The following is a 24,770-nucleotide window of genomic DNA, read 5'->3' on the forward strand; positions in this document are numbered from 1 at the left end:
CACTTGCAGTATAGGTCCTCTCCTGTGAAAGTTCAAGTCGCAAGTGGATAAGTAGATAGAAAATGGCGGTCACGTCCGCGGCGGTGCGTACCGCGGCGGTGCGTCCCGCCACCGCCGGCGCCCTTCGCCATTGGCTCCTGAAACCCATAGGCTTCAATGTTAACCAATGCGGCTTCGCGCCGCGGTCTTCGGCCGCCGCCCGCCGCGGTGTGCCACGCCAGCGCATTGACCTCACATCCCATTGTCACACTTCACAGGTCAGGCAGCCGCCATTTCCAGGGCCCACATGGCTCAATTTCAACTGCGTCACACAGGCCTAGGCCTTGCATAGCCACTCAGACACGCCATTCACTGCATAGAGAATCGTATACTGTGCTAGCTGTGAGTACGCACCTGTGGGTTGCCTGACTGTGTGCTCCATGTTGTCCTTCCTAGGCACCGTCCGCTGGGTTGGGCGAGGAGACGGATGAATCCTCCCGTGTACCGACCGCTGGTGGACCTGTCGACAATGGAAGAACGCCACATTATCCTGACCTACCGTCTTAACCGTGCCACTATCCATGAACTGTGTGCCCGGCTGGAGCCCGACCTGATGTCCCCCATCCGCCAACCCACAGGGATTCCCCCTCTGGTGCAGGTCATGTCAGTACTCCATTTCTTGGCAAGTGGGTCATTTCAGACAACCGTGGGAATTGCTTCTGGGATGTCTCAGCCCATGTTTTCAAAGGTGTTATCCAGAGTGTTGTCTGCCCTGATGAAATCCGTGAGGAACTACATCATTTTCCCTGAGGTGGGCGAACTGGCTACAGTGAAGGGTGATTTCTACGCCCTTGGACATATTCCCAACGTAATTGGTGCCATTGATGGGACCCATGTGGCTTTGGTTCCCCCAAGAGACAGGGAGCAGGTGTACAGGAACAGAAAAAGTTACCATTCAATGAACATCCAGGTGGTGTGTTTGGCTGACCAGTACATCTCGCATGTAAATGCCAAATTCCCAGGGTCAGTGCATGACGCCTACATCCTCAGGAATAGCAGCATCCCTTACGTGATGGAACAGCTACAGAGACACCGTGTATGGCTAGTGGGGGACTCTGGGTACCCCAACCTGTCGTGGCTACTGACCCCAGTAAGGAATCCCCGGACCAGGGCAGAGGAACGGTACAATGAGGCCCATGGGCGTACTAGGAGGGTGATCGAACGCACCTTTGGCCTCCTAAAGGCCAGGTTTCGCTGCCTGCATATGACCGGTGGATCCCTAATGTACTCACCTAAGAAGGTGTGTCACATCATCGTGGCCTGCTGCATGCTTCACAACCTGGCTTTGCGCCGCCAGGTGCCTTTCCTGCAGGAGGATGGTCGAGACGGTGGTGTTGTGGCAGCGGTGGAACCTGAGGAGAGTGACGAGGAGGAAGACGACGGGGCTGAAACAGACAACAGGGACAGAATCATTGAACAGTACTTCCAATAGGACACAGGTAACATTTCAAAGATAATTTAGTAAATGTTAACTACTCTGCAGCATCTCTGCTGCCTGTCTATTTGCCCCAGTGTATGATGACTGAGTTTTGGCTTTTCCCTCCCTATTTCAGATCTGGGGTCCCCACTACGAGTCCTGTGCTTCGTTTCCCCATGGACTACAGCTTTGTGGCAGCTGTTTGTTGACTTCACCATGTACAAGGACATATTTGCACTGTCATGTCAATTACAATCTATTGAAATCACAGCCAGACTCCTGATATTTTGGTGCAAAATAGGTGTTTATTGAAGTGCTCAAAATGGGATGGGTGGTTTCAAGTGGGTGGGGGCTATGGTGAAGGAATGTCCATGGCAGAGTCCAGAGTAACAGTCACACAGGTGCATTGTCCAGAGGCCTGTGGAGAGATGGAGCATGGGCAGTTCGAGGATGGACAGGGTGACAATGTGGGACAGTGGGATGACATCAGGTGGTATCCATTGCTGGCGGGGGTCTTGACATCCTACTCTGTCTTGCGAGATCTCAGGGCCCTCTTGCGGGGTGGTTCTTCTCCTGCAGGAGGTGGGGGTCTGGTGGGCTGCTGCTGTGCGGGGGCCTCCTGTCCACTAGCGCCGGCGGAGGTGGATGGCTGTTCTTGGTCCCGGCTAGTGGCAGGGGCCCTTGGGTGTTGTTCAGTGTCCGCCCTGCTGTTTACGAGGTCCTGCAGCAGCCCTACCATGGTAACCAGGGTGGTGTTGATGGCTCGGATGTCCTCCCTGTACCCCCGATAGTGTTCCTCCTGCAGCACCTGGATCTCCTGGAACCGGGCCAGTACCGTCGCCATCGTCTCCTGGGAGCGGTTGTATGCTCCCATGATGGTGGTGAGGACCTCGTGGAGAGTGGGTTCCCTGGGCCTCTCCTCCCCCCCCTGTCGCACAGCTGCCCGCCGAGTTGCCCTGTTTCCCTGGGCCTCTGCCCCCTGGCCGGTGTGCCCACTACCACTGCCCCCAGGTCCCTGTTGTTGTTGGGGTGGTGGGTTATCCTGGGTGCCCTGTAGTGGTAGACACACCGCAGATTGACGCGCCCTGGAGACAGAGGCATGGGCCCGCTGGGTGGGAGCTGTGCTGGTGTTCCCAGAGGGGTTAGGGTCTATAGTGGCCTGTGCCTGTGTGAGGGGAACCGACTGTCCAGAGGTCCCCGATGGTCCGGGCTGGTCATCGGTGTCCAGATCGACAGAGCTGCTGTCATCGCTGACGGCCTCTTGGGTGGGGGGTGTGGATAATTCTGGCCCCTCCGCCGCGGTGTGTTGACGGTCGGGTCCTGCAGGGGTATAGAGGTATGGTTATAGTTTAAATGTGTCGCATATGGGTGTATCTGTGGGTTCTCGTGTCCCCAAGTGCTGGCATTCGTGTGTGGGGGCTTTGGTGAGGGTGGCTTGTGGGGGGGATGTGTATATGCATTGGGCATGCTTTGGTGATGGGTGTCCATGCTTAGTGGACGCATGCAGGCCTAGGTTTTGGGATGTGTGGGTTGTGATGGTGAGACATTGGCGGGGAATAGGTGTGCTGGGGGTGGGGGTGAGGATGGTGTTGGGGGTGAGGATGGTGGTGGGGGTGAGGATGGTGGTGGGGGTGAGGGTGGGGGTGAGGATGGGGTTCGAGGATGGGGGTGAGGGTTGGGGTCTGATTTGGCATGCAGGTGGGGGGGAAGCAGTATTGAAGCTTCAACTTACCAGTATCCATTCCTCCGCCGACTCCTGCGAGGCCGTCAGGATGCAGGATGTTCAAGACTTCCTCCTCCCATGATGTGAATTGTGGGGGTTGAGGTGGGGGTCCTCCGCCAGTCTTCTGCACGGCGATGTTGTGCCTGGATACCATGGAACGCACCTTCCCCCGTAGGTCGTTCCATCATTTCCTGATGTCTTCCCGATTTCTGGGGTGCTGTCCCACTGCGTTCACCCTGTCGACAATCCTCTGCCATAGCTCCGTCCTCCGGGCAATGCTGGTGTATTGTATCTGTGTGCCGAACAGCTGGGGCTCTACACGAACGATTTCCTCCACCATAACCCTGAGTTCTTCGTCTGTGAAGCGGGGTTGTCTTTGGGGTGCCATGGGGTGGTGTGTATGATGTGTGGGGTGGAGTATGTGTATTTAAGTGAGTTGAGTGTGGTGGTGTGTGTTGTTTTGTGTGTGGATAGTGTGTGGGTGATGGTGTTGAGTGGCTGTGGCTGTTATGTTTTGGATGCTGGTGTCTCGCTCTTGCCTTCTTTACGAATTTGTAAGCGTAGGGGTTTGTGGGTGATGTGGGTGGGTGTTTTATATTGTATTGTGTGTGTGGGAGTGGTGTGTGTATGTGTATCAGGTGTGTGGGATTCAAATCGTCCAATGTGGGTGAGTTTTGTTCGTTTGTGTGTATTCTGACCGCGCCGGTGTGTCCCGCCAATGGAATACCGCGTTTGAATGACCGCCGCGTGGATTCGTGGGTCGTAATGGGATGGGCGTATTTCTGTTGGCGTGGCGGTGGAGGTTTGGTCACCTCCACCTTTCCGCCGACCGCTGGTCTGGCGGTCTGTTGTGGCGGTCGGATTTTCGGAGGTTTGCCTTCTGCGGGTCAGAATGACCGTGGCGGGTTTCCGCGACCGCGGCGGGATTATGGAGGATTTCTGACCGGCGGTAGGCGCCTTTTACCGCCGAGGTCAGAATGACCACCACTGTCCAATATAGTGTTGTCTGCTATTGATATCACTCAGACAGACTTGTCCCGGTTATATCATGGGCAAACACAGCTACGTTCCATCATACAGCTGGGTTGGACGTTACAGACACTGAAAAGTGGCCACATTCCGTGGAGATATATTAATGGGAGTGAATTCTTCACTGCTTTTCATTTTTCCAGGGAACAAGAGACAATGGCTAAAAGGGAGGCTACTTTCACCCTGCTTCAAGTAGAAAAATTTGATAAGTTGCCCTTCACGGTAGCAGAGAGTCCTTCAACTATCTGGCTCTTACATGGCATTATTAATTTACCGATTTCGACCTTTCGTTTCTCTGCTGCCTGAAACATCTTGCAGTGGGACGTTATGAGCAACTAGGAGATAGCTTTATTAAGGAAGAGTGGGAGTTGCCCTTTGACTATAGATGTCTGAACGGTGAAAAGGAGGTCTTTCTTAGCGGAAGTGAATGTGAGACTGCTGTTCGTCATTCTATGATATGCAAGCAGGTGTCTCTTCACGGTCTTTGCAATGCGGGGGTCGCGAACTTGGCCTGTTTTCTGAAGGGTACTCCCGTCCCCTTGATTCGTCCAGTGTTTCATGTACTTTCCAATGGAAGTTATGTTCTACTGAACGATCAAAGCTGTTGCGGCTTGCGACCTGGAATTGCCTACGCAATCTCGGTCACGAAGGTCGTTATGTGTTGTGGACATGTTTTGTTTCCCCCCACACGAGAGATAAAAGTATCTGACATGTGGCCCCACATAGATACTATTAATGTGAACTATGACAAGCTGAGTAGGCTAAAGGCGCTATTGTTTCAGAAACAGGTCGCCTTGACATCTGCAAAAGAGACGTATGCTCTCCAGATTGCGAGATCATCAGCCGAGATACAATCCCTTTTAAATACCAATTTCCCCAAACACTTTGGAGAGCTGGTATCCAGAATATTCAATGCTTCAAGCACCACTGGGATTGTCCATTTCTTTAAGGCTGTCGGGTCTGGTTTCGTGTCCATCTTCCAGACTGTCTTCGGAGTCATCCCGTCAGCCATCCATTCGCTCTTCTCGAGTGTATTTGGTGGCTTTCCAATTATTTTGGCTTTAATTTGCGGACTACAACTGCTATTTCTTCTGATTCGCAGTGGTTGTTTCTTTCCAGCAACACAGAGCAATGGAGCCGCTCCCGCCAACTCCACTGTGCCGTGAGCGCATGGTTCGGATCTTTGGTGCACCTTTGCTGGTGGAACTGGAGCTTGCCTGGTCGTTGTCATTTCGGCCACTTCTCTGGTGTGTACAACTAGTCTTCCGCTGCATATGGTGTCTCTTTGAACATCTGCCTATGGTCTGGCTTGCTGTTGCACCAACATCTCCTGTGGACCACGAACTGCTGATGTCCCCGATGAGGGTTCATACACGGTCATGCCCCTTGAGACTGAGGTTGCTCCGCGAGGCCACCTATGAGCCTTCCGTTATGAGATCTACCATGGATGAGGACACTGCAGCAAGTGTCGATACACCAGGAAATACGGCTCACTTCTGCTCTGTGGATCCGTTTGTCCGCCCTGCACTAGACTTAACTTCAGACGATGTTGACTCATTTTTTAGGTCCTTGACTGGTGACTTCGATGACATTCTTCAAGATCATGCGTATAACACATAATTTGATGAATTGGCTTGCCATTCCCGATTCCAAATTATGAAATTAAATAGACATTTGCTGTTGCACGCTGTACTTGGCATAGTTGATATTAACATCTCTGTATGTATTTTTAGACAGATTTGTTTTCATATATTTTTAACACATGCAAATGCTTTTTGCCTTGTTTTAGCATTTAGCTTTTAGTTCAGGAGCAAATTTTGAGCTTTTTGGATTCCTGTGCCTTCATCATTCCTGTTACGGCAATGGGGAGGGTGTAGTGAATCCTAGTTCGTTTTAATGGGATAGCAGGAGTTAGCTTAGCAGCTAGCTTGTAGACTCGTGCCCACCTTCACCTAGTGACTTTTAACCTACTTAGCTTGCTCTGTCTTAGCCCATTTAATTATTTATTTCTTCTAAGATGGCTGCCTTGTTTATAGTTAGGCCACTTGTTATGAGTTCCATTATCAGTGTCACCGCGCCAAGGCGTCAAGATCAAGCACCAAAGACAAACAGTAGGTGTTCACACTTAGGGATTTTCCCTCTCTATACTTTCGAGGGATTGTTGTTATTAATGGCTGTCCCAAGCATGCCTGTTATCTATTGTTTTGGAATACACCTACGTCAGGGGACCTTGTAGATCTGTATAAATACATCACACTTTAGACAGATAATCAGAGGGATTCCGACCAGAGGGCATCGCCACCATCACTGATACTGATGCTGCAGTCATCTTGACGCTGACCCAGTCTTCGTGTCCCTGCGGAGTCTGAGATAGAGACCTCATTCCAAGGTAACAAGGGTTGGGGGCTCCTCTCATGGACAAGGCTTTGGCAGATTAGGTTTAGCAAACCCAGCTCTCCTTTAGGTAGGAGGTTAGGCCTATTCACATTAGGGTAATAGGGCATATTCCATCTTATATATCTCTTTCATGTATTGCAAAATGGTGGGGGTCTTTATAACAATGACTCTCTTCTTCACAATACTGTTACTTGCTATATTCATTATCCTAATCATTGCAGTTCATGCAACTTATCGCAAATTGCAGTTATGTTAAATAAAAACTATTATAACTTCACTGCATCTGTGTTGCCTTTGTTTGTATGAGACATAATATATCTGTGAGAAAAGGGTAATCTCCGTTTAACCACGACATTCCCTGAGATATCTTATTTCAAGTCCATGCGTAAACGACTGCCATAAATCACCTTTTACTCTAGTGTTTCCAGTGAGGTGCTGCTAGTGAGCCGGTAAAGTTGGGACAATAGTTGCGACTTGTTGTAGGAAAGACTCAGTCGCCTACAGACAAAAATACTGTCATCCTTAAACCAGCAGTCTTGCTCAGAGCAAGAGTCCAAACTACGACACTCTTTTTCTGGCTCATCTCTGTCTATATCTACAGCTCAGCCTCTCTACTCTCAGTCTACCTCTACCTTGGAATCTCTCTCTGCCATTTGCCATCTAAGGGATTTTGGGGGCCCTAGAAAGACATAATTCAACTATTTCAGTGTGAACACTGTTTCTGAAATTCAGTTTGGCATCATGCAGTCTTCAACTTAGTAGCAAATGAGAGGTAAAATTAAACAAAGTAGGCCTCAAAATATGTCCTGACCGGGGCCCGAAAAGTAATTAAGTTGACACTGGTCCTACCGGTACTGTGGACACTCCTTCACAGTATATCTCTGCTTTTTCACTTTTTCTGCTCTGCCTACTTCTTTATGTTTCATCTCCCTTTCTGACTCCTTTTTGGAAACCGGATGTATTATTGATCATCAGATATTGACTCAGGTCAAGAGAGAGTGAGAGAGAAAGAAGACAGAGAAGGAGAAATTCAAAGATTGGAAAACAATGACAGCGAGAGAAGCAGGGATGATAGAGAACCTGCAAGCGTAACATAACGAGTCAGGAAGTGTAGGGCCACGAAAGAAAGAAGCATGAGGCCTGGGAAGCCTTGGTATTTGTCAACCCTGACTCTGGTCTGCTACAGAGATGGGCTCCTAAGAAATACTTTGCCCCCTCCCCCACTTTATTTCACTAAACTGAGCACCAGGTACTAGGCACACTTCTAAACAAAATAGTTAGACCGCACACTCCATGTTTTAGTATCCTAGTGACATTTAGTGGTAGTTAGTGAAATGTACAATTTTACCCCTCTGACATTAAGGGCCAGATTTATTAACACTTTGCGTCATGGTTGCGCCAATTTTATGGCATATCTGTGATGCAAAATGCTAGTAGGTATGTACAAATTTAAATACGATTTGTGTTGCCTTGCATGGCTTTGTAAAAAAAAATTTAACACAACGCAGTGGCTTGTGCTGCATTGAGTTACATTTCATTCTGCGAGGCGTTTCATGGGTGGAACATGGGTGTTCTCATGCATCCACCCATGGATTTCAATCAATGCCAGATTTTCAAAGGTTTGTAAGTCTGAGATTGCATGAATCTCTACGCCTCACAGAGGATGACATGAGGAGAAAAATATTTTTTTCTTCTCGTTATTTGGTCTTTATATGCGTGCTGCAGTCAATGGTTGAAGTGCATTTAAAGAAGTATGGGAACCGTGATGCTGTGCGCAAAAGGGGTGGGTGAGTGAGCGTAGGGGCGGGGTCAAATGCATTGTTAAAAATCAATATATCCAGTAACGTTGTCCGGTCTTTTACTTTCAGATAAATATATAAAAATAAGGCACAAAAACAATTCTCCTTATAACGTAGGATCGTGGTGTAAGTGTGTCTGTGTTGGCGCTAGAGGTATAAGAGAGCATCAGTGCTCCATATCTTAGCAGATATGGAGTATTTCCGCTCTCTCGTTTTCATGCAACGACTTGCTACACTGTGTTGCATGAAAGGTTAGTAAATCTGGTCTTAAATGTTTACATGCCAGTTACGTGTTTACTAGAGCAAGACTGAGTGAATGTACCATGGCCTGATTCCAGCAGACAATGTCATGACTTCCCGAATGCTTATGGTGAACTGGATCCCTTCTTATTTTAAACCCAGGGTTTCCTTTTGTGGATTTTTTATTTTTAATTTCTCCGTCAAGTCTACTTTTTAACAATCTTTTTGTTTTTAAAAGTGTTAGAATATCATGTAGTCAACAGAAAATTAATATCCTGGTACCTTGTGAAAGCCGAGATCGCTATGCCAGTACTTGTATCTCAACTCAGTGAAACACCAGAAGACCAAACATGTTTCGCACGAGTAAAATACGTGTATGGAAAAAAAACGTCGTTCCAGCCATTAATATTTAATAGTAATAATACGGAATTCTCTAATTTCAATTAGCTGACCGACATCTGATCTGTCAGTGTAATATAGCATAACGCAAGATGCTCAGAAAGTCATATTACACATGTGAGGGGACGTGCGTTGGGACTAGACGGCAGGCAGGGTCCTGTCCCGAAAGGAACCACAATTGAAGGCCACACATTTCACGTTATGCTGCTGCGGATAAGAAACTCTCCTAGAGTTTCTCTTCAGAACTACCTGTAAAATATGTGAGCTTCCAGCTCATATATTTAAAATTCAAACACCCCTGAATGTACAACTGTGTTCGTACACAGAGCAGCAGCAGTGACAATTACAAAGAAAGTAGAGGGACAAACTCGTCACAATGGGCAAAACACTGTGTGCAGGAACATAAAAAACTACCTATGCCACCAACGGAGCCAAAACTGAGTCCTGGTGAATGATCTATAATAGCACAGAAAAATAAAACGACCCTCACTTTGAACTACAGCCCAAATGGCAGTGAACATGCAAGTAAGGCAAAACTTGCTTCTCTGAGAGTATTGTCAAAACCGACGTTACTCAAAGTTCGGCCCGCGGGCCCACGGACCTATCTTGGCAGCCTGCGGACGTCCGAGAAACGCAATATAATAATGGCCATAGTACATAAACATAGAAAAGGGCCGCGGGAGCATGCGCAATAGTGGCTACTTCGCGCATGCTCCCGCGGCACTCCTCTATGTTAACCTAAGGCGGCCATTTGTTATGGCGTTTCCATGACGATCCTGGCTAGTGGTGGGAAGCCAAAGCCCCTTAAAAGTTAGCGCTTGCAGCTAACTTTTACGGGGCTTTTTTGTCTGCTTCCTGTCACCGTCTCCACGTCTGCCGCCCGCCCGCCTGCCGTGCCGTTGTACATTTGTGGCATCTTTACAGTGCTTTATTAAGGCAGGTAAGGCTCTTTGGTTATTTATGTATTTGTTTTTAATGTAGTGTGTGTGTTACTGGGGTAGGGGTGAGAGCAGAAGACGCTGTGTGCAGATGGCGCTCTGTGTGATACTGGGGTAGGGGTGAGAGCAGATGGCGCAGTGTGTGTGCGCTGTGTGTGTGTTACTGGGGTAGGGGTGAGACCAGATGGCGCTGTGTGTGTATGGCGCTGTGTGTGTTACTGGGGTAGGGGTGAGAGCAGATGGCGCTGTGTGTGTGCGCTGTGTGTGTTACTGGGGTAGGGGTGAGAGCAGATGGCGCTGTGTGTAGATGGCGCTGTGTGTGTGTGCACTGTGTGTGTTACTGGGGTAGGTTTGTAGTTATATCTGGATTCAAACTGCAGCATTGTTTAGCAATGTTTTGAAAAAGGGGGCGCTGTCACTTCAGTGCGGCCCTCGGCCGCAAACCATACTGCAATTTTGGCCCCGAGAAAAAGTTTGTGAGTACCCATGGTCAAAACAATATAACAATGGTGCATTTTGCCCCTTAACTGTCATAGAATTGGGCCAAAAAGCTAGAAGAGTGCGAAAAAGTTCTGTATGACGCTCGTGAAATAATCAAATTCATCAAAAAAGCCTCCTGTGGCTGACCTGCCTCAGGGATATCGAAGTGACCACTTCTTCCAAAGAACACTTTGAAAAAGATGGGGGCACACTGTGCAGTCTCCAGTAACATTTTCAAATAAATTGGCTAAAAAGCTGTAGTATTAACATGCGTTAATGAAGGGGCACTCTAGGCTTGGACAGAGTTTGTGGAGTTGCGCTACATGGAGCACCTCGAAGTGCCCAAAAAGCTCAGACGTGCTACGTGGAGTTCCGCAAGTGGTGGAGTGCGTTAGGTCACGGCGTTCACAACGATTTTTCGCGCCGAGTATTTGTCCCACGGTGAAAAATCTGCATGAACGGCTCCCTGCACAGCGCAAGAGGGGGCTGCTTCTTTTCTGCCGCTCAGGTTGATTTTCTACTTGATCGGCAGCTACCTCAACACAAACTGAAGGTTTCTCAATGCGAGCGGTATGGTTGCGACCGCTTGAGTTGAGAAATCTCGTCAGGAGGTGGTCTTGGGTAAGATTTTCCTTAATCGTGCTCACCAACTTACCATTGACAAGCGTCAGCGAGGAAAAAACTCCGCTCCGCTCCACTATGCAGAGTTTTTCGGAACTCCGTGCTCTACGCTCTTCAGAAAAACTCTGAAAATTCCGCAAGCGGAGCAGAGTTCTTAGCTAGCTACTAAGGAGATAGATGGATACAGTCTTTGATTCTGCCCTTCTTTTTATCTTTTCCTCATGTTTCATTTATCTTTCTTTCCATGTGTCTTCCTTTTTCCCATTTATTTTCTTCTTCCTTCTTTTAGTGTTTCTATCTTTCTTTTTAGGAATTTATTTTCTCATTCTTTCTTTCTATTATCTTTATTTCGGTCCATATTTCTGTCCTTATTCTAATCTTTCAATTTTTCTTTCCATCTTCTGTCATTCTTTTTATGTCTTACTTTCTTTCATTTTTTTCCAAATTTTTCCATCTTTCCATATTCCTTTTTGAGTTCATCCCATTTCTTTAATTTCTCGTTTCATTGAGTATTCTTTCTTTATTCCTATTTATATCCTTATATCTGCCATTTTTTTTATGTCTTATTTCCTTTCATTTTTTTCTTTCCATATTTTCCCATCTTTCCATTTTCCTTTTCTTGGGTTGATCTTCTATCTTTAATTTTTTGTTTCATTGAGTATTCTTTCTTTATTCCTATTTATATCCTTATTTCCTTCCTACTTTTTCTTCATCCTTTTCTGCTCTTCTTTTCATCTTTTTAGTCTTCATCTCTTTCTCTCCATTGTTATTACTGTCTTTTCTCATTTTCTTTTCTCCCTTTCACAATCTGTCACTCAGGCATTATTTTTTTTAAGTCCTAATTTCCATCGTTCTTTTTGAATTTATAGCTTTATTTCTTTCTTTCTTTCCTTCCTTCTCTCATCCCATGCCCCTTTCTGTAGTTTTTATCCATCCATCTATCCATCGATCCATCTATTCTGTCTTTTCCCTCACACCTTCCTTCTCTCCATCTGTCCTTCCATTCAATCATCTTTATTTCTTCTATTGACCCATGATCCTAAGGCAACTCCTTCCTTCCTGCCTTCCTTCCTTCCCTCCCTCCCCACTCTCTATTCTTCATGCATATATCTGTCCATTCTTCTCTGTATCTATCAAACCTTGTCTTCATCCAGTTATCCTTCTTTCCATTCATCCCTTGATCTGTGTCTCAATCTGTCTTTCCTTCCATTTATTGTCTTTCAAATTACCCAAGCATCGTTGTCTCCATCCATCAATTCATTCATCCTTTTCTCTATGCCTCCCTCACGTATTTCTTTTCATGCTCTCTTGTTTTATTTGTTCCCCCACCCTATAGCTCCATGTCGTATGCTGTGACAGTGGGATTTATATGGTTCTTTCCGATTAAAAGTCAAAGGTGCTATAAACAACAATTTAAGTCAAAGGCGCTATAAACAACAATTTAAATGTTTTATGTTGCACATGACTTCGACCGGGAACCCATTTCCCACTCAAGATGCTACAGTGGGTGGTTGGTTGATGATTGCTCTGGCAAGACCTCATTCTAGCATTGCCACGGGTTATGGTCACATGATGAACCAACCAGTGCAACCAGACTGGACTGCAGCTGGTCAAGTCATCCACATATGGGATGTCAATGAAGGACAAACTTACATCAATCCATTTGAGGATACACATTGACTCACACAATGAAAAACATGAGAAATTAGGGGAAGTTGGGGATGGGTTGGTTTACCACCGTGGTACTGATTGTGAAACTAACTGACTTCACTCGTGGCAGAAATGAGAGATGCATGCCTTAAAAACAGGACCGACCAGATGACACACCATCGAGAACAATAGCTCATGGCAGTCACCGATATCCCATGAACAAACCATCAGGCAGCCTGCTGCGTGGCTTTGACAGCCAGTACTAGTGGTCCAGGGGAACCATCCCACACCACAAAAAGAGATCCCAAACTAACATGCCCAACAGACGAGACGGTACCTCAGAGCAGAAAACCAGTGACGCTAACCCCACTACCACATCCGCTATCTCACAACTGACTGTATCCCAGGGGTGTTACGGTGGAGGAGCATCGCCCCCCCACCCCGGCCAGCAGCAGAAGCTGCAAAACCTTTCACAACGAAGGGATAATAAACTATGTTTATTATCCCTTCGTTGTTAAATGGGCGGGACCATGGGGGTGACGAGCAGTGCAGGGAGTGCACAGTTCACTCCCCTCACTGTACATGTACGTTTGGCCAGCCGTCTCGCGCTGCAGGATTGGCCGCAGGGCAGGCTTTTTGAAACACCGATAGTGAGGTACAACCTCTCAGGGACTCAGGAAGGGAATTCCATAGCTTTGGTCCAAGTATGAGAAGGACTGGCCTCCCATACAGGCCAGATGAATCCACGGCACAATGCACAAGTCTAGCTGAGGAAGCGTAGTAAACGCATGGGCTGTACGTAGCATGGACCCAGTCCTGCTCTAGCCTTGTGCATGTAGCACAAGGTCATGAATTGTATTTGCTTTTCCACAGCGAGCCAGTGACACTCACAAAGAAGGTTCGAGGTGGAGGCGTGTTTTAGAAGGCGATACAGCATCTAGCGGCAGAGTTCTGTACAACCTGAAGACATTGAGTAGATAACTTATCAAGTCCTAAATACAGGATGTTGCCGTAATCTATTCTCGACAGTATATGAGCATGGATCACTGTCTTTTGGACTGACTGAGAAATCACCCAAATAATGTTTTTCATCAATTTCAGTACAGCAAAGCAGGAGGAAGTAAACTTAAACACTTTGGGCCATATTTATACTTTTCGACGCACAACTGCGCCAACGCAGTTGTGCGTAAAAAAATTTAACGCCGGCTAACGCCATTCTGAAGCGCCATGCGGGCGCCGTATTTATTCAATGATGTTAGCCGGCGTTAGCCGGCACTGCGGAGTGGTGTGCGTCAAAATAAATGACACACACCAGGCAGCGCCGGCGTAGGGGAAAATGGAGCTTGGGCGTCAAAAAATGGGGCAAGTCAGGCTGAGGCAAAATTATCGCCTCAACCCGATTTGCGCCCTTTTTTTTTTTACGCCCAGACGCCATTAACATGAATCCTGTCTTAAGAAAGACAGGAGTCATGCCCCTTTGCCCAATGGCCATGCCCAGGGGACTTTTGTCCCCTGGTCATGGTCATTGGGCATAGTGGCATGTAGGGGGGCACAAATCAGGCCCCCCTATGCCACAAAAAAAAAAAAAATACTTACCAGCACTTACCTTAATGTCCCAGGGGTGGGTCCCTCCATCCTTGGGCGTCCTCCTGGGGTGGGCAAGGGTGGCAGGGGGTGTCCCTGGGGGCATGGGAGGGCACCTCTGGGCTCCTTCCGAGCCCACAGGTCCCTTAACGCCTGCCCTGACCAGGCGCTAAAAAATGACGCAAAAGCGTCTGGACGTCATTTTTTGGGACCCGCCCACTCCCGGGCGTCATTTTTGCCCGGGAGTATAAATACGGCGCACATGCCTCGGAGTCATTTTTTAGACGGGAACGCAAGGAAGGTGTCCACGCTAAAAAATGACACAAACTCCATGAACTTTGGCGCTAGATGCGTCTAATGCCAAAGTATAAATATGGAGTTCGTTTCGCGTCAAATTTGCGTAAAAAAAAATGACGCAAATCCGGCGCAAACAGAGTATAAATATGGCCCTTTGGGTTTCATAGATAGTTTCTCAACTGGCCCAAAAAAAGTTTTTGGACCCTTGTGGATAGTTCATCGAGGGTCCTTTGGGACTACGGCCACTGTTGTGAGCCCCAAGAGCCTAGGGTTCTTACCCAAAACCATTATCTCGTCTTATTCCCGTTAAGTTTGAGTGAACTACACACCTAATCCATTCATGAGAGTCACTAAATTGAGTCCTACTTTCTAATTTATCTCAAAGGTGAGCCTAAAGGGACAGCATGATGCATGCTCAGGGCCCAGTTTCTGAATGATGTGAGCTTGTAGTAGGAGGTCTATGTTGGATTGATTGGCATGCTTTTACCATCTGCTGCTGCACTGAGAGGGAAATCATTATGAATCAAAAGGCATGGAGGACTTACACGTGGGTGATGAACATAGTGTTGCAACTGCAAGGCCAAGGTATGACATCATTTGGGGAAATATGTCACACCATGATTGAAACAATAGTTGCAAATGGGTTCAGCAAATCCTGTAAGTCACAAGACGTGAACCCTAAATGCTCCAGCAGCCTTTTGATTCCATTGCCAGTTGAGGTGCATGTGAGTGCATTCAGTGACCTTATGTTGGATGCAAGGGTTCTTGTTAGAGAGGGCAGTCATGACCATGCTCCTGGATGCAGAGCATAGGATACTTATGGGGTGTCCAAACAATCCATGCAGTTGTCTGTGTGTTGGTGACACCTCAATGCTATCAGCACTTCAGATCTCTTAACGATTGTCAGAAAACCAGTGCTTAATTTTTGAAATAATGAGTGCTGGTGCCCAAAGCTCTTCTCGGAAGCCAGTGGCCACATTATTAGCTGTCGGTGTGTGGCGAATTTCAAAGTTGCATAGTCCTGAATCCGCTTCATGCCTCCTCAAAGCACTGCCAGACAGAACCCGTTCCTTTATCTCACTCTTTCCTTTGTCCCTTTGTGATGGGTTTTCCCATCTGTCTCGTTCCTCTTTGTGTGGTTGTCCTTTTCTTGCTCTCAGTAAATTTCCAAAGAGGAAAAGTAGGTGGTGATCCTCAAATTAAGCACTGCTGACCAGAGTTTGACTGAGTAGTCATGACAGATGCTGTTGACAGTCAGAGCTGTGAGCTTAACTGAAGGCCTCAGCAGGGTCACAAATTCAGCATATTTATCCTTGGGAAGATCTTGGCGGCCAAAGCATCCTGACTTGCCCACCTCAAAGATTTTTTTCTTGATAAAACTTACTAGGCTAGAAGGTAAATTGGAAGCACAAGTCCAAAATCTTTTTCTGTTCTGTGAATTCCAAAAATGTCATTCTGCTTTGTGTAACGTGTATTCCACAAACTCTTTCAGTTAAAATATTACATTTTCGCTTATAAGAGATAATTGAGACTATTCTCAAATGGGTTAAATAAGTCATAATCATAATTCATAATATCCAAAAAGAAAGATTAGTTTACCTTTCCCCACTGGCTTTTTGAATACCCACACACTATTTACTAAACCTAGGCATCACCCTCGACAACAAACAGACCATGAAATGCCAAGTCAATGCAGTCACCTCTTCCTGCTTCCACACCCTTTGCATGCTCATCGGAATCTCCCAATTGATCCCAGTCAACACCGGAATCACCCAGACCCTCGTCACCAGATACCTCAACTACAGCAACGCTCTCTACGCAGGCACCTCCTCCCAGCTCCTCCTAAGACTCCAGACCATACAGAATGCAGCAGCTAGATTCATCCTTGACCTCCCCAAACGGAACCATATCACCCACACCTCAGAAACTTCCACCGACTCCCCATCCAGACGTGATGCCAGTTCAAGACCCTCATGCACACCTATAAAGCTCTAAACAATCAAAGACCATCCTACATCAACCATCGACTGAACTTCCATCTACTTTCTTAATTCCAGCGCTTCTCCTCTCTTACCCTGGCGCACACCCCCTGCATTCGTCCTAGCCATAGCGGGTCTGCTCCTTCTCCTACATCACCGCCAAGACCTGGAGTGACCTGTTCTCCTTCCCACCTCCGAACAGCATTCTCCCTGGCAGACTTCAAAAAGAAATTCAAGACCTGGCTGTTCGACTGAGACTTGGCACCCTCAGTCCCCAGATACACCTAAGGGTGACAGTGCTGCTCTTTACAAATGCTGATTGCTTGATTGATTGATTATCATGTTTGAAATAATAATATCTTCATACCCTTTTGTGCCAAATCTTCAACTCCCTCCATAACATTATTCGATCAAAGGGATTTAAATGTAAGACTTGGGTGCAACTTGTTACATTATTTGATTTTTTTTCTGGAACCACAACCACACTATCCTTCTGTGCAGAGTAAAGTTTTAATTTTAAGTTTGTGCATGAATTTAAAGAAGTCAATTTTAAGCTAAGATCTGTGATAAACATAGATACACAAACAATCCTCACGACAATTCAAAGTAAGCTTTCTCAGCCTTTACCTTGTGCCTCCTAACTCTTTGTAGGATAATCAGCGGCTGACAGATCATCTAGTTCCCTTTGCCCTGTCCTCTGGCAATAATCTTAGCTGGTTTGGTGACCTCAGTGCTAGCCATTTCATTGTCAGGGTTGGAGGAGAGTTATGTTTGGTGTCACGTGACTCAGAAGAGTCGTGAAGAATCCTGAGCCTGGAAAACACTATCTTTATTTGAAGCTCTGTGCATTCCACTATTTTCTGAATTTGGTGCTTGCGTTTTGGAAGCTGGGATTGAAAAGTGCAGGTTATATTCGCTCTGGTGACTGTAAAACTGGTTTCACTTTGTCTTCCCAACTTTCTGATCTTGTGCTGTCACCTGTCAGTCGTCATTAGGCAACTGGACTCTCTACCTTTGCTGCTATTCTCCGGCAGCCATTACCCTTAGTGGTTTCCTTGTCACGCGGGACTAGATGATGGTGTGTTACACGAGGTGACCTGCAGCCCAGAAGAGTTCTACAAATAGGTTCACGTATCTCAGCAACTATTGCAACAAAGCTGCATCCATAGTATCGAATACCAGTAAATCTCTACTTCCCTACAAACATTTACCTTTACAATGTAGTGGAAGTCAATAGTTTGGATGCAGTATTTTTTCGCATTGTTCACCTCATTAGTTGACCTCATTTTTGTGACACAGAATCCTCCAGTGGTGAAGATGACAACGTTAATAGCAGTTATTTTGTTGCAGCAGTACAAACTATCCAGACTGATATGAAATTAAAAACACTCATGCATTATTGTAGCTACGTCTAGCAACAATGTGTTCTGCTCGTGCTAACTCTTCTCACTGGATGTGCACAGCTTCTAAGCAAGGTGAGATATGTCTTAGCACTGAAAATGTAAGATTTGCGAAAAAAAGCCTGCTAAGCGGAAACCGTTTACATTGTTGTTACTTTTGTAGGCCATTGGCCAGCTGCCTGGTGAGATCAGCTTTACACCTGATCATGTTCTTTGTAGAGAATTTAGTCATGACAGATGCTTATTCTAATAGCACTACTGGGACCTTGGTCTCTCGCAGTCTCTCTTGTTCTCAGTTGGTCTGTCTTGGTCTCTCGGTCTGGCACCTTTGTTGGGAGAACAATAATGTTGTTTCCTGCTAACAATGGAACTTCATCATAAAAGGATTTACAGATATAAACAGGATATTTTATCAATAATGTAAAGGATTTAACCACTTCAAGCTGAGTGATTGAGATTCTGGGCCTGATTACGACTTTGGCGGATGGGATGCTCTATCACAAACGTGACGGATATCCCGTCCGCGGTATTACAAGTTCCATTATATCCTACGGAACCTGTAAAACAGCAGGCGGGACGTTTGTGATGGAGTATCCCATCCGCAAAGGTCGTAATCATGCCCTATGCATTAGAAACAAATCAAGCGGTTGTTAATACATATGTAAATCTGTCAATGTTTTAGATAATCCTTTGCCCTTTCTGAATTGTCCCAATTATCATTCACCATTCTCTTTCTAATTTATGTAACCAGTTGTTGGAAGCACTGAGGCTCTGGGTCTCACTTTTGCCAAGCACAGCATTTCTGGTTGAAGTACCATATAGAGCAAATACCTCAATTAATAGAAAATATGTACTCATTTTTTTATTGAGTGGAATAGTTGTAAAAGAGCTTACGGCATGGGTGGCACAGTTTGCAGCATGCTCATACTCAGTGGGCTGATACCTCTGATGAGATGGTGCACGATGATTCATGAACCTTAAAGACAAAGGAGAGACACAGAATTCAGTCGAAACATATAGTAGAGTCTAGCAGATTTTTCGTTTTTGTTTTCACTATTTCTTGTGGAGTTGTCCAATTGTACATTGAAAAGTTGAATTTATTTTGAATGGCACAAACAAATCCGACCTCTAACAACATTTTGTTCCAAGTGTGTTTACAGCAACCTAGCAGACTACATTTGCACAATTCTTTTCCTTACTCATTCATGTCTCACAGACAATGTAGACCCATCTACGGGTTTTGGCTTCTGCCAAAGTCTTGGTCATGATCAAGGCTTCGGAGGAAGCCAAAACACATAGTTGAGTCCACATTTTCTGCCCCAATAAACATTTTCAACAACTTACTGTCCTGTGTGTGTCGACTTATTCTTAATGCAAAAGTGAGAAGAATTGTGCAGACAGGACACAGGCATGGTGCCCAGTCAGTAGCCAGGCACCAATGCCAACTAACATTCGTCAAACAAAAGAAAACACATACACTTAAAAAATTAGTTATGTTTGAGGCTCAAACGTACACAACCATGGAAATTCACCAGATATGTTTCGGTAGCACACAACAAATGCTCTAACTAACTCACAGTCGATGTCCATGTTGCTCTTGAGTTAACTGTAGTTTTTGTATCTGTGACATTGCCAAACATTTGTTTTGCTCATAGGGGTTAGTCATGAGTTATGTTGTGTGCTGTGTGCACTTAAATATTTAACTGGCGAAATTCAGTGGTTTTGCATGTTTGAGGCTCAAACATAACTTACCTGTTAAGTGTGTTTTTTTCGGTAAATTTCATTGTCTTTTCTATGATTTACTTATTGTAAACATGCACAATAGTTGTGAGGCACAGAGCATGGCCTCTGGCCAAGCCTGAAGCTCAAACCATCATTATCGCTTCACTCATACTGTGTATGTCCATTGGCCTTGCACAGCAGGGATTGACCACAGAGTGTGGGCTGGGGACACACCTTGTTTCCATCCCAGAAGAGGCCGCTCAACCCACGCTGTGCACACCACAAGTCATGCCCTCTGGGAGTTGGCTGCAGGCCGGTCCTTGCCCCAACTTTCCAGGCTGCCCAGTCCACACATTACAAGTTTGTGGCCAGGCCCTGTCCCAACCTACAAAGGCCACTGTTCACTGGGGGTGGAGGGTGGCCACAGGGCCTGGTTTGCAGTCAAGCTCTTCACCCTACCACCCGCCTTCTGCACAAAGCAAGACACCTGATTCATTTTCTGGCTTTCCTTGTTCTCTTTCTTACAATGTCTGAAACTCGTGAGTCAGAAGTGACTTGCACGTCTGGCAAAAAATGGCCATTGAATCCAGCACATAAAATGGGCTAGTTGCTCATCAAAAGGGCAGCTTATTTCATGTGTGCTGTGAATTTCTTTTACACATCTAGGTACCCATGTCCCTCTCCAATTAATCTTTTTCCCATGTACAGATCTTCACAAACCTAAGCATTCTAAAACTTAGTCGACTGATTTCACCAGTTGCCACTTTTCTTACAAATTCATCTATGGGGTCAAAAGCTATTGGAAAATAAGAAAATAGCCTTTTTAACTGGAAAATGTCACATCTCCATAACTACACAGTGTCTAAGTTAGGTCAGAGTTTCCACTGGAAAAGGAAGTTTGGTTTTCCTTATAACTTTGATGCTGTTCAGTGACTCAGCATGAGGTTTTCCAAAAATGCACATCCACTTTTGATACTTTCTGGTAAGTTTTGTACAGACCTATCAATTATGGAACGAAAAAGAGGGTCCCAAAAGTGCCCTTTTCCATTTTAATTCCTATGGGAGACTTTGCTCCTCGGTACCCGAAAACTAGATGAATAGAATTACACCAAATTTGGCATGAAAGTAGTACGTTATTCAAGGATGGTGCTTTTGTTGGCTTTGTGTTAATCCATTCAAACGTTTTCAATAGATTAGTGCTTAAAATGGTTCATGGATTGGACATCCAGAGGTTAAAGTTTAGAGTTATTGGGACCATTAATTCACCAATCCTCTACTAATTTGTGGATCCATGGAATATTTGCAACTGTATTTCAATATACATAAATGCACCCCATAGGACCACCAAGTTTTTTCCTCACTCATGCTTTTCGGGTTCTTGAATCTGCCACATTCTTTATTGGCTAGCTATCACAGAAACATTTCTTTTGTGGCCGCCATTATCCAATGTGGTACACAGAGCACTGTGTTTTGAAAAATAAAAGAAAATGGGAGCAAAAGAGAAGGGTGAACCCACTCTGAACTTCAGAGAGACAACTTCGAGAGTTAAAATTAAAATCAAAAACATATTTTTATGCAGGATTTGTGAACCCTGTGCTTAGCTTTTCCCTGATGACTGAAGGCCCTTTGCAGCAGAGCTGTTCTGCCTAGGGAGGGTATGATGCAGTGCCAAAGGGCAAAATCTATGGCAAACCCCGCTGCACACAGTTGAAGGGTGTGCAAAGCAGGCGTTGCCTGCTCACAGTGAGATGAGTGCACTACCAGGCCAGCGGCCAGGCTCTGCTTCTCAACTCCCTCTGCACAGAGACAAAGGCCTTGCACATAGAGACTTGGCTACGTATGGAGATTTGAGTGCAGGGGCAGGCCAGAATCAAAGCCATGCAGTCAGCTCTACTGCAGACACTTGAAATTCTGTGTACAGCATGGGTTGGCCACCTGCAGAGGGTAGCATGCCCCAACTTGCGGGGCTTAAGCAATGCTGCTTGTGTTGGCAGACCGTGAAGAGTTAGGTGAGGCGACTGGCAGTAGGCAAGGTTCTGCAGCCAACCCCACTGCACGCAGCCCAAAACTGTGCGCAGCAGGGGTTAGCTGCCTGTAGTGAATTGGGCTCAGGGCCTGGCTGGATGTCAGGACCCAGGAAAGACACAGCTGCCCACGTCAAAGGCTTTGTGCTGCAGGTGTTTGGTACCCATGAGTCATTTGGAGTAGGGCCTAGCTAGATGCCAGTCCCTGTGATGAACCCTTTTATGCATGGCAAAAGGCTCTGGGCTGTGGATTTTGGCCGCCTGTGGAGAGTTGGGTGCATTGGCTGGGAAGAGGCCAGGGCCTATGGCCAGCTCCATGTGCAATGGGGGTAACCACTAGTAAAGTGTTGCGCGCAGTGCTTGGCCAGAGGCCAGGAGCTGTGGCCTACACAAACTACACACAGTCAAACTCTGTGTGCTGTGGGTGTTGGTCACTTACAAAGAGATGAGTGCATAGGCTTATTTAAGGCCATATCTTGCAGCCAACCTCACAGCACACGACCCAGTGTGATGGGGTTCTCCACCCACGGAGTGTTGGGTGCAGGACTTAGACAGAGGCCAGGACTTGTGTCAAACCCTCCTGCACAAGGCTTATAAGCCATGCGCTATGGGCGTTGGCCACCTATGATGAGTTGGGTGCAGGGGCTAGACTGAAGCCCCTGGAGCCTCTGGGTGAAAGTATTGCATCATCATATTTACCGTGGACTTGTAATTCCGACGGGGCCAATGAAAGTAGTTAAAAGGAATGTCGGAGTCAAGGTCTGTGTTTTTTAATACAATCTATTACTTTAGTTAAAATTTCTTTGAGACAAATTCTTATTGCCAATGATCAAATATAATTAGCAGGATGAACAAATGTCATAAACATTAGTTTTTATGCTTTGTACATGATTGCTTTTTTATGTTCCCATGGTATTGTTTGGTGAAACCAGGCTCCGCCCGTAGATCACTATAGAGCTTGATTTAAACTACAAAAGGAACAATAAAAGGTCGACAGGGAACAGGAGAAAGGCTAAATGGATTTTTTAATTTTAAACTACTCAGAATCTTTCTGAATGTTATAAAACTTGGTTAATCACACGTTTTGTGTATTTAACCTTGTATATGTTTAATTAACATAGGTGGACTAAAAAGGTATTATTCATATTTTTGCAGCTGTAGTCTTTTTGCTAGTTTTACTCCTGGGAGAGCAAAGAGATGTGGGGCACCAAGGACCAGAATGCAGCAGCAGCAGACAGAAGTGGTGCAATATGGTTAATGAAGAAATGTATGTAAGAAGAGGGGGTGAAGAATGAAAACAGTGAGAATTTTTTTTAAATGATTTAGAAATAAGCAAAGGAGAAGGAGGCTCAGGGAAAGAGCAGAAGTTGAAGGAATCATAGGAGGCGACAAGGGAGAAAAAAAGGGGGAAATCGTTGGGTGACAATACATTTTTTGATCAGGGACTGTGTTGGGGAAAAGGGCAGGGGGTCAGTCCCTCACCCTCCACTGCCTAGAAAAGGCCAAAAAAGAATTTTGAGTAATAAGACGATCAGCAGCCTGAGTATGTCAGCTTGGACAAAGACACCTAATGTAAACTTTGTTAATATAGATTCAAACACTTTTTTCTTTAGTTAGGGTTTCATTCGTTTTTTTAGAAAATCTCACAGGCTTGTAAGAATCTGTTAATCAGGATTTTTTTTTTTTTAATTCAACATATTATCTATCCAACTACAAGGAAGTGTGGCCAAGGATTGACATTTAGGAGCACTACACAAAGGGAGCAGAAAAGTGTTTAACAATGCTCAGTAGGATTGACCAGATTTCTATGCTGTTGTCAGTGTTAAATTCCCGGCCTTTCCTCTACTTTCGCAGACTTGACTTATGTTCTTAAAAATAATGTGTGTGTTCTTAGAAGTCAACTTGTGTGAACTTTTTTCTTTGTGGTGGATCAAAACTCCCTCATAAAAACTAGTCCGTCTGAAGTTATTGAAAACCTGAAAAGTATGCCTGCCTTTTCAGCCTGGCCATCTCTCAGTAAATGCCAATTCGTTTTGCTATTAATGAAGGAAACATGACTATGATTTACAAAGACAGTCTCAAAAAGGCTTGCCCTGTTCCTCCTCTGCCCAGTTGCTCTCAGATGAACCGTTCAAAGACCTATGGGTTCATGGAAAAACGCTTCAGGTTTGTTTTCTTTCCATAATGTTCATGTACACAATATTTATATTCTAAGCACCAGGACTGCGGCTATAAATAGAAACCTACAAGACTGCTGTGAGACTAAATTAATAACGTGCCACCCAAGAGTTTAAAGCAGGCTGGGAAACAACCCTGTGAGCAGTACTTTGAATGGAAAAATAAATTCAAGCCCTGCTTATCCCAGGGACTATTTCCTAGTGACAAGGACTGGTCCATTCACGGTAGGTAAATGCTGCTAACATGTCCTGTACTCTTCAGGGGCGACTCCAGCACAATAGCAGAGGAGCACCGCCCCCTCTCCTAAGTCAGGCAGTGACAAATAAAATTATAATAAAGTAGTTTTATTATCATTTTATTTGGCACTGTCTCTCGGACAGCCACTGTCTCTCTGACAGCCATAGCGGGCCGTGCCATAAGGAAGAGGACTTACATTTCTCCAACAGTTGAGTTGGAGAAATGGAACCTGTGCCTATGCGAACATCAGACCAGCACACTCAGGCGAATGCTGGTGCTGCTCTCATGCCTGGTATAGCATGAGAGCAGTGTCTGTATTGGGAGCCTGTGCTTTTGTGCCCCAGTGACTGCTGGTAGGACGAGGAGCACTGAAGCAGCCAGCGCTGGGACCGGAGTGGCAGGTAATGTTTTATTTTTGCCCCCAGCCTCCCCTCCTGCCCCTCCACTTTTGATTGCCGGCAGCCACTACTGGTACTCTCCCTTAAAAAAGGGAAGTAGGTGTCTGACTCACCGAAGCCCGGCCTTGACTGGACCCACAAGATGGGAATTGTTGTAATAAATATGGATTTGGCCTACATGTCTTGGATGATGGGGGAAGTTTTATAATGTTTGAATCT

At 45.8% G+C, this 24,770-nt stretch overlaps 1 protein-coding gene across 1 annotated transcript in view; it reads right to left on the reverse strand.

Annotated features, from left to right (window-relative positions):
* MMD2 (monocyte to macrophage differentiation associated 2) overlaps nt 1-24,770 on the reverse strand; it is a 240,607-nt gene that overhangs the window by 104,622 nt on the left and 111,215 nt on the right. Inside the window, exon 2 of the mRNA XM_069209978.1 lies at nt 18,887-18,968. Coding sequence (XP_069066079.1) covers nt 18,887-18,968 — 82 coding nt within the window. The remainder of the gene's footprint in view (nt 1-18,886; nt 18,969-24,770) is intronic.

Source organism: Pleurodeles waltl, chromosome 10 (genome assembly GCF_031143425.1).
Source record: "Pleurodeles waltl isolate 20211129_DDA chromosome 10, aPleWal1.hap1.20221129, whole genome shotgun sequence".
NCBI lineage: Eukaryota > Metazoa > Chordata > Amphibia > Caudata > Salamandridae > Pleurodeles > Pleurodeles waltl.